This window comes from Callorhinchus milii, unplaced genomic scaffold (assembly GCF_018977255.1).
Source record: "Callorhinchus milii isolate IMCB2004 unplaced genomic scaffold, IMCB_Cmil_1.0 Scaffold1470, whole genome shotgun sequence".
Lineage (NCBI taxonomy): Eukaryota > Metazoa > Chordata > Chondrichthyes > Chimaeriformes > Callorhinchidae > Callorhinchus > Callorhinchus milii.
This window is the reverse complement of record NW_024706211.1, coordinates 1-12783: the sequence shown is the minus strand read 5'-3', so window position 1 is coordinate 12783 and position 12783 is coordinate 1. Positions and strand designations below refer to the sequence as shown.

Below are 12783 nucleotides of genomic sequence, written 5' to 3'. Positions count from 1 at the left end.
CAACTCCAATTCCCTCCCTGCCCCGTATCCACAGACCTAACAAATATTTATCTGCCTCCACCTTGAAAATGTGAGGAGACTTGCCCAAGGTTACGCCCGGGAATGGAACCCGGGTCCCCTGGCTTGCGAGGCGAGGAGGCCAAACACTATGCTACCAGGACAGGGCGGGGGGGGGGAGTCTCGGTCGCTTACCGGTCAAAGAAGGAGGCCAACAGCCTCCGGAGCAGCACCTTGTGACGGGTGCCAGCGCACACGTGGCAGTTCATTAACTGGGCTCGGGTGATGAAGACACTGGTGCCTGAGGAGAGAGAGCGAGAGAGGGAGAGAGAGAGAGAGAGAATGAACACAGATCAACAACAACAACTGACGTGTACACAGCGTCTTTCACGTCACAAGGACAGTCGGGGGATTTTGGACCCGAGCTGGGAGTTGGGGTCAGGAGGGCTGGAAGTGGGGGGTCGAAGAGGAATGGTCTTTGGACGGGACTTGAAGGAGGCGAGGGAGGGGGTGGGTGAGGCGGAGGGAATGCGGGAGAGAGTTCCAGAGAGTAGGGGCAGAGATGCTGAAGGTCCGACCGCCAATGGTGGGCCGGGAAGTGCGGGGGAGCAGAAGCAGCCGGTGATGGGAACATAAGAAAAGCATAAGGGGGTGGGGTGGGGGGGAGAGAAGCTGCTGTCTCTTGAACGAACAGCAGAAGGCACTCTGGTACCTGTGACGAGCTCCAACTTCTCGGTGGGGTCTCCCTCGGCGTACAGTTTGGGGTGGCAGCGGTTCCCGATCTGGGTGATGAGCTCGGCGGGCAGGGCCGCCAGGTCCCTCCGCATCCTCACCCGGGAGCGGGCGTCCGTGGTCAGGTGGTCGGGCAGAGCCTCCACTCTCTCCGCTGCCGCTGGCGGGCACAACAACAGCGCAGAAACATCAGCCGGTGGGTGGCAGGTGGCGGCAAAAAATGCATCGGCCTCGGGGCACTTGCCGTGCGCAATCGGCTGCCCACAAAACACACAGTCACTACACTTTGCAGTGTATCCCATGAAGCGCTTGGAGACGTCTCGACGTCGCATGCGAGGAATATTATTATTATTAATCCCCAAACCCAGCCCCCCCGACCCCCACAACCCCACCACCACCTCAAAGAAATCGCTCCACTTGACATCGCTCCCATCGCTGAGAGGTCTCAAAGTGCTTCACAGAACGTACTGTAAAGTGGAGTGACTGTGCACTTTGTGGGCGAAACGCAGCAGCCAGTCGCGCCCAGCGACGTCCCCACAAACACAGTCGCGGATTGAGTGACCAGGTTATCATTTTTATTCCTTCTGCCAATCGACTAACAACCGAGTTCCCACTTGCTGCCAAGTAAACAGAGAGACCTGTGCGCGTCTGTGTGTGGAGTAAGGAAACTTGCCTAACCTTTTGCCCCAACCTAACCCTCCTCACCCCCCCCCCCCCCCCCCCCGGGGAATGAATTGAACCCGGGTCCTCTCGTTTGCGAGTGCGCTAACCACTACGCTACAGGACTCTGAATCACCCCACACACACACACACACACACCCCCATCCCATTGACGATGGCGGCTGCCTAAAGAAAATAATTGTTATTGACCCGCATTGAGAATCTGTATTTTATCCCCTCCTTTATCTGCCGTCAGTCGCTGTGTGTGGTGGGACGTTGACTGGTTATTCCCAATATTACTTGCGATCAAGTGTTTGGCTTGTGTGAATCTAACCACTACGCCACAGGACCACAGCTCTGTCTCTCTGTCTGTCTCTCACTCTCTCTATCTGTCTGTCTGTCTCTCACTCTCTTTATCTGTCTGTCTCTCTGTCTGTCTCTCTCTCTCAGTCTCGCGTACCTGGCTGGCCCACGTTCATCATACTGTACATGGTGTACATGTTACAGATCTGCCGGTAGTGCTCCTCCACGATATCCTCGCTGCCTTCCTCCTCCTCGTCCTCCTCGTTCTGGTAGGAGTTGGGGCTGTCGTTGGTGTAGGCGCTCGCCGTGCCGGGGCTGGTGCGGTCCGAGCCCCCCGGACCCCCGGCAGCACAGCCCTGCCGGGCGGACGTGGCACTGTGCGAGACCCTGGCCATCTTCGAGACCGTGCCACCGTTCCATTCCCTGGGCCCGTTCTCCCACAGCCTCTTGCCGATGGGGTGTAAAGTGGCCGGAGTCCGTCTCGGTCTGTTCCGTCTTGACCCGCGACACGAGCGAGAGGGGGGTGGCGGAGAGCGAGCGGCTGGCCTGGGCCGGGCTGGGGGGCTCAGAAGGCGTGTCGTCACCGTGCAGACCCTGCGAGTCGCAGTGCGGAGAGCTGACCTTCAGGCAGAACTCTGTCTCCTTATCCATGATCTGCTGGATCTGCAGGAAGCCGGCCGTGTACATGAGCAGGAACTGGTCCCCCACGTTCATGCTCAGGCGCCCCGTGTAGCAGAAGGAGAGGATCTGCTGGAAGGATTGGGGCTGCACGGCCGCCGGGAGCTCAAAGCTCACGCAGTTGTTGGCAGTGAAGAGGTCTCGGAAGTAGGAGCTGCTGGCGGCCAGCACAGCCCGGTGGGCCTTGAAGGCCTGGCCTTTGACCACGATGGACACATCACAGTACAGCCCCTGTAGCCGCTGCTCGTTCAGGCACTCCAGGATATTGTTCCCAAAGTTCGGAATCTCCATCTGCAGAGACTGAGCCATGGTGTCTGCTCAGCAAACTGCTCTACCTGCTGGGAGGGAGAGAGAAACGAGAGAGAGAGAGAGAATAGTAATAGTAATAATAACAATCCTTGCATTTGATATACCGCCTCATCACGTCGTCGAGACGTCTCAAAGCGCTTCACAGGACATGTTGTAAAGAGAACTGACTGTGTATTTTGTGGGCGAAACGCGGCAAGATATGTTATTAACATAAAAAATTTTTTTTTTTTTTTTTGAAAGAAATATATATCTTTCAAAATCTGTAGCTCTCGGGGACTGCCGCCCGGCGCGAAGAACGCTGGACAAATGCGAGTTGTGGTGAGCAAGTTAGTAACTTTGCCGCGATGAAAGAGTTAAAAGTGTCGGGTGTGATAAGACGCCATTGAGCTGCTCACAGCAACACACAGGGCTCTCTTTGCTGCAGTGACTCCTCGATCCACATCGCTATCCACTGACTGAGTGGAGGTCGGGTGAGGACACGCCAGACAAGCTTGGCTCTGACTGCTCTCTCTCTCTCTCTCTCTCCTCTCTCCCACCGATCCCCATCCCCTCACTTCCAATAAACATATCAGACTCACTATACCAAGGTTCCCAGGGGGTGGCGAGAGCTTGTGGAGCGGTAGCCCAGGAAAGGTGGAGAGTGCAAACGGTCCACAAAAAAAAGCACTGCAGAGATCTTGCGAGGATGTGAGTGTGTGTGTGTGTGTGGGGGGGGGGGGGGGAAGGGGGGGCGGTTGGGGGAATCGCAATGCAATTAAGCAAAATAAATCCACAGCACGTTCTCAGGCTTTTTTTTTTGTTTCGACGGCATTTTAGTTACAATAAACAACTGCGCATGTTAATACAGCACCGAGTCAGCTCAAAGCGCTTCCCAGGCAATTGCTGTCAAGTGGGGTCAGTCAGTCACTTGGTCAGTGGGTCTGTGGGCAGTCAGTTTGATTTGAACATGGCAAGATATATATAGAATAATAATAATCCTGGCATTTGATACAGCGTCGTATCATGTCCTCGAGCCGTCTCAAAGCGCTTCACAGAACACACTGTAAAGTGCAGTGACCGTGTACTTTGTGGGCGAAACGCGGCGGCCAATTGCGCACAGCGGCGTCCCCACAAACAGCCGTGGATTAAATAACCGAATTATTATTTTTTTTGGAAGGAATTATTACTCCCGGGAAAAGTGACCAACAGCCGGGGTCCTACTTACTTCTGGGGTAAACTGGCGCGTTGAGTTAGGAAACTTGCCCAACGTATCGGGAATCAAACCCAGGTCTCTCACCTGCAAGGCGAGCGCTCTAACCACTGAGCTGCAGGACTCCCACGGCTGTCAGATTTTAAATGGGGAGGGGGAGAGAAAGAGGGGAGCGCTCTCCGCTGCCTCCAATCGTGGTCACTTGCTACACGGGGGCAGCGGAATCCCGTGCGCAGCGCCTTTTGAGACGTCGCGACCACATTCGAGCGCTCTCATCGGTCGTCATCGTTGCTATTACGGACGGAGGATGATTCATCGCGTCTGCACCAAGTGTCTGGATTCCAGCCATTCGATCACTTCCACCTTTCAGACGCGGCTCTCGGTGCGTTTCATCCGTTCATTTCTGGAACTCTCACTCTCTCTCTCTCTCCTTCTCTCTCTCCTCTCTCTCTCTCTCTCTCTCTCCGTCCCCCCGAAAGGCTGTGGGTTATGGCCGTATCCGTCCGCACTGCCCAGACTGCGGTGTATGAGGTGTCTGTCAGGGTCGGGGGATCGAGGGGATATGTGGCAAAGCCGGACTCGAGGTGCAGGTCAGCCGCGACCTCTCACGGAATGGCGGAGCAGGCTCGAGGGGCTGAATGGCCTCCTCCTGTTCCTATTTCGTCTCGCCCGCAAAATACACAGTCACTCCACTTTACAGTGTAACCGAGCGAAGAGCTTTACGGCGCCTCAACAGCGTAATTATTATTATGATGATGATGATGATGATGGTCCTGGGCTGGTTATTGCAGAGGGAGGGAGGGAGCCGCGGGGGGGGGGGAGGGGGGGGACAGATCAGTCACCATCCAGTGGAACGGCAGAACAGGCTGGAGGGGCTGAATGGCCTCCTCCTGTTCCTCTGCTGCTTTTGGGGTTGGGATGGGAGGAAAAAGGAGGGGATTAAAAACTTGATGGAAGTCTCCTCCTCCCGTGGCTCCTGCGGCCCCTGAGCCTTCCCCTGTCCGGGGGGCAGGAGCCGAGGCCTCCTCTCCTCTTCAGGGACCCCCAGGGACAGGGAGGGAGTGTGTGTCCCCGGGACCCCCTTCCTCCTCCCCCCCTGAGGCCCTGAGCTTTAGCCGCTCTCCCCTCCGCCGGCCTCTGGGCCTGTGGGTCGGGGCCACACACAGTCCAGGGCCGCCGGCCAAGTGGATCACGCGAGGCCGAGGCTTTGAGGCCTAGGCGGCTGCTGCCGCTGTAGGGGCCGGGGACAGGCCTGGGCCTGGCCTCCCCGCCTCTCCCGCTCCCCTCGCCGCCTCCCTCCCCGGGGCGGCCTCCCCTCCGCTCACACTCACCGCTCTGAGGCCGCTCCCCGAGCCTCGCACTAGCAGCCGCCGCCATTCATCGCCAGCGCCTAGCAACCGCCCTCCCGCCGCCGGCCCGCCAGCGTCATGGCGTCACACTCCCGACGTGCCGCGCGATGACGTCACCGTGCCCCCCCCCCCCCCCCCACTCACCACCCCGCCAGGACCAGGCGCCGACGTCACCGCCAGCCAGCGCCATGGCGTCAGATACCCGACGTACAACGCGCGCTGACGTCACCACCCGCACCCAACGTCACGTCACCGCGACCGCGCGACCCGACCGGGTGGCGCGCGTGCTGACGTCACGCGGGAGCGAAGGCAAGATGGCGGCGCCCAGAGTGTGAGGCTCCAACAGCTGCTGCTGAGCAACCCTCAGGGGAGGAGATTGTGAGGAGCCTTCTCGCCGCCCTCCCTCCCCCCCCTCTCTCTCTCCCTCTCTCTCTCTCTCCCTCAGTCACTCTCTCTCCCTCAGTCACTCTCTCTCCCTCTCTCACTCCTCTCTCTCACTCCCTCCCTCTCTCACTCCTCTCTTTCACTCCCTTCCTCCCTCTCTCACTCCCTCCCTCTCTCTCACTCCCTCTCTCACTCCCTCCCTCTCTCTCTCACTCCTCTCTCACTCCCTCCCTCCCTCCCTCTCTCTCTCTCCTCTCTCACTCCTCTCTCACTCCCTCCCTCTCACTCACTCCCTCCCTCCCTCCCTCTCTCTCACTCCTCTCTCACTCCCTCTCTCTCACTCACTCTCTCTCTCTCACTCCCTCTCTCTCACTCCCTCTCTCTCACTCACTCCCTCTCTCTCACACTCCCTCCCTCTCTCTCTCTCACTCCTCTCTCACTCCCTCTCTCACTCACTCAGTCACTCTTCAGTCACTTCCCTCCACTCGCTTTGAGACGTCTCGGAGATGTGATAAGGCCGAGGATTATTATTATAAGTGCTTTCAGATGTCTTAACAGCGATATCAAATGCTGAGCAAAACAAGAGTGGATTTGGATAAGTACCAGGGAATAGAGAGAGGATTCTTTGTTGTGAGCAGTTTCTAATCATATTTAGTCTCTTTGTGTTTATTGCCACGTTCTTGTTCTAACTCCCTTTTCCTGACTTTCTCCAGGACCTGCTGATTTGTAAATAAGTGGGATTCTCAGTCGATGCAAGCCCCAGGCCGGCTCCTGATCAGACCCTCTGTGCTCTGCAGCGTGAACACGGTGAGAGCTGTGGGGCGTCTTCTTCACTGCACACCCCCGAAACACTCCGCGGTGGAAATGGAAACGGGGACGACAAAGGCAGAGCCAGAGAGCGAGATGAACGGTGGAGGTCGGAGCCTGAAGTCAGTCCAGGAGCAAGCCGAGTGTGTGGCCTCACTCAGTGACACAGATTGCCCGGCGGTTACCAACGTAGAAGCCGTTATTCAGGAGGGAAAAGCTCGCATCATATTCCCGAGTGCCAACGAAGTCTTCTACAATCCCGTGCAGGAGTTTAATCGAGATCTGACGTGAGTACTTGTGTTGTCATCCTGGAGATCATTAACGAAATACATCTGAGATCGTGAGGGTAAGAGAGTCATTTGCGGTGAGGGTAAGAGAGTCTGCCGCAGACAGAGAGAAATTGAAGATTCTTTTAACAACAACAACTACAAATTGCATTTGCGCAGCGCTTTTCATGGTGGGAGGACGTCCCAAGGCGCTGGAACGTTCAAGGGTTTGAAGCTTTGAGAGTTGCGATCTGTTTAACTAGCAGTAAGCAAGAACCCGGTTATCAGTTGATGTGTGGCTCGCTTTTCCGAGGGTAATAATCCCTCCTTCAAAAAAATGAAGAAAAATCGATCGCTCACCTCACGGCTGTTTGTGGGGACGTTGCTGGGCGCAATTGGCTGCTGCGTTTCGCCCACCAAAATACACAGTCACTACATTTTGCAGCGTACCCTGTGAAGCGCTTTGAGACGTCTCGAAGATGTGATAAGGTGCTGTGTCAAACATGAGGCTTGTTATTATTATTATGATTATGTGATGGCTTTTCTCTCTCTCTCTCTCTGACTCTCAGGTGTGCCGTCATCACACAGTTTGCCCGGCAGAGGTTAGCGGCGAAGGGGATCGGAGGTGAGACCGAGTTCGTTCAGCCGCTGTGTCTCGGGCCCCCGTGGGCTTTAAGTGTCCCGTTTACCAGCCTTGCCGTCTTTGCGCAGTGCTGTCCCTCGGCGAGTCGGAGAAGATGGTGGTCAAGTTGAGCGAGAGCGAGGGCGAGCTGTCGGGCGCCGAGACCGACCGGGGAGACCAGCAGTCACCGAGAGAACTCGCCAGGCCGGGGGAGAAATGCCAGGTCTCACTCTCGCCTCTGGGAGGGGAGAGGGTGGGAGGGACTTTGAGCTGACGCTCCAGCACAGTGCTGGGGGGAGAGAGCACAGTGTTAGACTAGGCCCTGTGTAAGGGGAACTATATATCGGTGTCTTGTAGCTCGGTGGTTAGAGCCCTCACCTTGAAAGCAAGAGGATCTGGGTTTGATTCCCGGGCGGGTCAGGGCAAAAGGTTGGGCAAGTTTCCTTACTCCACACCCACACACACACGCACACACACACACACACACGCACCAGCTGTCAGTAGGAACCCGCTTGTCAGTTGATTGGTGGATCGCTTTTCCAAGGTTTAATAATTCCTTAAAGAGAAACCAATAAATTGGACATTTCAATCCACGGCTGTTTGTAGCGACACTGCTGTCCGCAGTTTACTGCCGCGTTTCGCCCAAGAAATAGCACACAGTCAATTCACTTTCCAGTGTATCCTGTGAAGCGTTTTGAGACGTCTCAGCGACGTGATGAGGCGCTGTATCAAAGGCCAGGATTATAGACAAACAGAAGCTGTCGTTGTTGTCGTCGTCGTTGGGTAGAAGCCTCGCTCTCTCTCCTCTGCTGTAGGAGGGCCTGCGGGTGCTGGAGGGATTGGCTGCCTCTGGGCTGCGATCTATCCGCTTCGCCAAGGAGGTGCCCGGGATTCACAGTGTCGTGGCCAACGACTTCTCCTTCAGAGCCGTGGAGATGATCAAGAGAAACATCGAGTTCAACAACGTGGAGCATCTGGTGACCCCGAGCCTGGCCGACGCCAGGTATGAAGTAGCCTTCAGTTCCCGTAGCGCAGTGATCAGAGCCCTCGCCTTGCCAGCAAGCGAGAGGACCCGGGTTCGATTCCAGGACAGGTTGGATCGGGGCGAAACCTTAGGCCAAGTTGCATTACTCCACACACACGCACACGCGCACACCTCTGTTTGCCGGCTGTAAGTAGGAACGATTGGGAGATCGTTTTCCGGGGAGTAATAACCCCTCCAAAAATGGACACTGCTGCGCGCAATTGGCTGCCAAGTTTTGCTCACAACATACCCGGTCACTACACTCGATAATATTATCCCATGAAGCGCTTTGAGATGTTTCAATGACGTGCTAAGGCGCTGCGTCAAAGGCAAGGATTATTATTATTTTACATATTAAAGATACCTGCGGATTCTGACGCTGACTCTCTCTCGCTCTTACTTTCTCTGTCTCTCTCTCCCTCTCACTCTCTGTTCTCTCTCTCTCCTCCCATCAGTTTGCTCATCCACCAATCGAAGCGTAGTGAGCACCGGTTTGATGTGATTGACCTGGATCCTTACGGCAGCCCGGCACCGTTTATCGACGCGGCTGTGCAGGCGGTGAGCGAGGGAGGTGAGAGCGCGGCTTAATCAGCAACGTTAATCTGGAGAAGAGAAGGTTGAGGGGCGAAATAATGACAGCCTTTAAGATTCTGAAGGACTGGATACCATAGACCGATTGATGAGCTGTTTTATCTTGGATTGAACAGTAGAACCAGAGGTGGGGGGGCAATTCTGAACAAATCTACGGGAACACTACTTCAGTGAGTCAGTAGTAAACTATGGAACAGGCTCCCCAGGGAGACAGACAGGCAGTGGAAGCAAAAAAAAGTGCCGTTTGTTCATTTCAAATGCCAGGATTATTATTATTATTATAGGGGGTGGTGCGGGAGGAGATGGGGAAACTGAATAAACACACTACCTCTCTCTCTCTCTCTGTGTCTCACTCTCTCTGTCTCTGCCTCTCTCTCTGTGTCTCACTCTCTCTGTCTCTGCCTCTCTCTCTGTGTCTCACACTCTCTGTCTCTGCCTCTCTCTCTGTATCTCTCTCTTGTCTCACTCTCTCTCTGTGTCTCACTCTCTCCGTCTCTGCCTCTCTCTCTCTGTGTCTCACTCTCTCTCTCTCACTCTCAGGGCTGCTGTGTGTGACGTGTACAGACATGGCAGTGATGGCTGGGAACAGTGGGGAGACGTGTTACAGTAAATACGGAGCCATGTCCATCAAGTCCAAGTTCTGTCACGAAATGGTGAGAGTCACAAAAAAAACATCCCAGGTCCTCTTGGGGAGAACATCAAACCAAGCTCCGATCGGGGGAGACAAACCACACGCACAGTCACTACGCTTCCCGGTAAAATCCTGTGAAGTGCTTTGAGACGTCCTCCCGACGACAACAACACATTACATTGACGGGGTGGGGGTGGTGAGGGGTGAAAGGGAGGGTGGGGGGGTGGTAGATGGGTGACCAAAGGCGCAGTAGGTCGAAGAGGAGGGTTTTGAAGCGAGGGAGGGAAGGGGCGAGGAGGGCGGAGGGACTGTGGGATGGAGTTCCAGAGGCTGGAGAGCAGAGAGGCTGAAGGCTCAACCGATGGTGTGGCTGGACAGGGCGGGGCGGGGGACGGAGCCCGAGCAAACACTGGGGAACCCAGAAGGGTCTGCAAACAGCAGCAAGACCTGTGTTGGTGACAAGGGGCACAGCTCGAAACAAAGTCAGGTTTGCTGTGGCTCAGGTGATCAAACACAAGGATTTAACAGCAACGAAACAACCCGAGAGGCTCTGCGGTGTTTGTAAGCGCTGGACAGGATAATAATAATAATAATAATAATAATCCTGGCATTTGATACAGCGCCTTATCACATCTTCTCGACGTCTCAAAGCGCTTCACAGAATAGACCGTAAAGTGAATTGACTGTATATTTGTGGGCGAAACGCGGCAGCCGATTGCGCACAGCAGCGTCTGTCCCACAAACAGCCGTGGATTGAGAACGACCAATTTATTATTGTTTTGGAGGGATTATTAATAGACGTGTGGAGTAAAGTAAGGAAACTTGCCCAAGGTCTCGCCCTGACCTGCCGGGAATCGAACCCAGGTCTCTCGCTTGCAAAGCGAGTGCTGTAACCACTGAGATACAGGCTCAAGCCGTGACTTACCGAGTCTCTCCCTCTCTCTCTCCTCCCCGAAGGCTCTGAGGATAATCTTGCACAGCCTGGACCTGCGAGCCAACTGTTACCAACGCTACATCGAGCCTCTGCTGTCGGTCAGCGCCGATTTCTACATCAGGGTGTTTGTCCGGGTGTTCACGGGACAGGCCAAGGTCAAGAGCTCCGCCAGGTACGATCCACTCCTCCTCGCGGGTGGGGAGTGAATGAGTGGGTGTGGGGGGGGGGGTGGCAGGGGGGGCTCCGGGCTGTGGGTAACCAGACCTTTCTCTTGCAGTAAGCAGGCCCTGGTGTATCACTGTGTGGGCTGTGGGACGTTTCACATGCAGCGAATGGGAAAGGCTTTTCTACACGGCCAGAAGTGAGTGGCTTTCCCCCGAAGGGTTAACCTCCACGTTCCCCCTCCCCACGTTTACACAGCTCCCCTCCCTCCCCTCGTTCGTTCACTCACTCACACACTCCCTCACGCAGGGTAGTGTCCCGGAGCACTTGACAATGGCGGAGCCCGACTCCGAGCCATGGGGGGGGGGGGCAGGTGCCCATAGGCACCATAGGTCGAAGAGGAAGGTCTTTGGGCGTGACCTGAAAATGGGGAGGAAGGAAGGAAAGAAGGGGCAAGTGGGGGGCGAGGGAGGGGTAGAGGGAGAGAGTGACAGAGTTTCGGGGAGTCGTGCAGCAGCTGAAGGCACAGCCACCGAGGGTGGAGCGGAGGACGGACAGAGCGGGACGCCGGAGCTGGCCGAGCGGAGACAGCGGGTAGTGGGTTGGGGTTGGGGTTGTGGGGGAGCCTGGCAGGGCTGGGGGTGGGGTGTAATAATAATAATATGATGCAGGATCTTCTGGTTTCTCTCAGCCACAAGTTCACTGCAGCCACAGGACCCCCAGTGGCAGCTGAGTGTGAGCACTGCCAGCAACGTCACCAGGTAACAGAGGTGTGGGGGTAGGGTGGGGGGGGGGGGGGGGTGCGGGGAGAGGACGAGACATCTAGGAAACACACGAAAGACACCAAGTAATGGGGGGGGGGGGGGAGGGGGGGGGGAGAGAGCAAGTAAGGGGGAAATTTTGGGGGTGGGGGGGGGCTGGTGTGTGTTTTTTAAGGGAAGTTGGGTTTGAGGTGGGTGTGTTTGTTGGTTGCTGGGCTGTGGGGGGGGGGGGGGGGGGGGGGCTGACGAGGTGGGGGGGGTGAGTGAGTGAGCGATTGAGGGGGTGCGTGTGTCAGTGGTTTATCTCCGTGTGTCATCGTCCCCCTGTCCCTCCCCCCCGACAGCTCGGAGGCCCGATCTGGGCTGAGCAGATGCATTCCCCCGATTTCATCCGGACAGTCCTGGAGACGGTGGAGCGCAATCCACAGGGATACAAGACGTCCGACCGGATAGTGGGAATACTGAGCATGGTGATGGAGGTGAGGGGGGGGGCGGGGGCGGGTGGGGGGTGCGGTGAGGTGGGGGGGATACAGAGCATTCATAATAATAATACTGGCATTCGACCCCACGCCTCATCACGTCTTCGAGACGTCTCAAAGCGCTTCACAGGATACACTGTAAAGTGTAGTGACTGTGTGTTTTGTGGGTGAAACGCGGCAGCCGATTGCAATTATTATTATAGTTATTATTAATAATAATCACTGGTATGTTTCTCCACGTGAGCCACCAAGTTTTACCCCCTCCTCCCCCCCTCTCTCACACACACACACACAGAACCCCTCCATTAATATTTACCTTCAACAACAACACATTACATTTACACAGCGCCTTTCGCATCGGGAGGACATCCTAAGGCGCTGGACAATGAGGGGTTTTGCACCTGAGTTGGGGGTTGGGATCACAGAGAGGGTGAGGGCGAGTGGGGGTGGGGGGGGGGGTGCAGGAGGGAAGTATATCTGAACAGACTGAGCCAGGCTGAAGCTCGGTCACTCACTCTGAGCCCCGTTTGTTCTGTCTCCCGCTAGGAGTTACCTGACTGTCCTCTCTACTACACCATGGATCACCTGAGCAGCGTCATTCGCTCCAACACACCTTCCCTCCTACAGATGAGGTGAGACCCTCCACAGCGGAGCAGAGGGAGCTTTACTGTGTCTGTAACCCTGACCTGGGAGTGGGGGGACACAGTGTAGAGGAGCTTTACTGCATCTCTAACTTGGATTATTAACTATTAAGTAATAATACTATATACTGTTTTAAACAGTGCTATAAAGTGACTGACCGCTCCTCTCCCCTCAGGTCAGCCGTGCTCCACGCTGGATACCGTGTGTCCCTGTCGCACGCGTGTAAAAACGCCATCAAAACGGATGCCCCCTCCTCCGTAATC

General features: G+C 55.8%; 2 protein-coding genes across 2 annotated transcripts; one reads left to right on the top strand and one right to left on the bottom strand.

Moving 5' to 3' along the window:
• Positions 1-192: 192 nt before the first annotated feature.
• Positions 193-5276, bottom strand: LOC103172160 (nucleus accumbens-associated protein 1; the record flags this gene model as incomplete). Its single annotated transcript, XM_042346718.1, is given in 5 exon segments — positions 193-298; positions 710-889; positions 1850-2150; positions 2152-2705; positions 5200-5276. Coding segments are annotated over 4 exon segments (1115 nt in total), but the record flags the coding sequence as incomplete, so codon positions are not given.
• Positions 5277-6120: 844 nt separating this feature from the next.
• trmt1 (tRNA methyltransferase 1) lies at positions 6121-12777 on the top strand (the record flags this gene model as incomplete). Its single annotated transcript, XM_042346719.1, has 13 exons — positions 6121-6231; positions 6315-6695; positions 7244-7299; positions 7386-7519; positions 8112-8299; positions 8776-8891; positions 9452-9564; positions 10500-10648; positions 10754-10837; positions 11330-11399; positions 11744-11878; positions 12425-12510; positions 12696-12777. Coding segments are annotated over exons 2-13 (1557 nt in total), but the record flags the coding sequence as incomplete, so codon positions are not given.
• Positions 12778-12783: the final 6 nt, after the last annotated feature.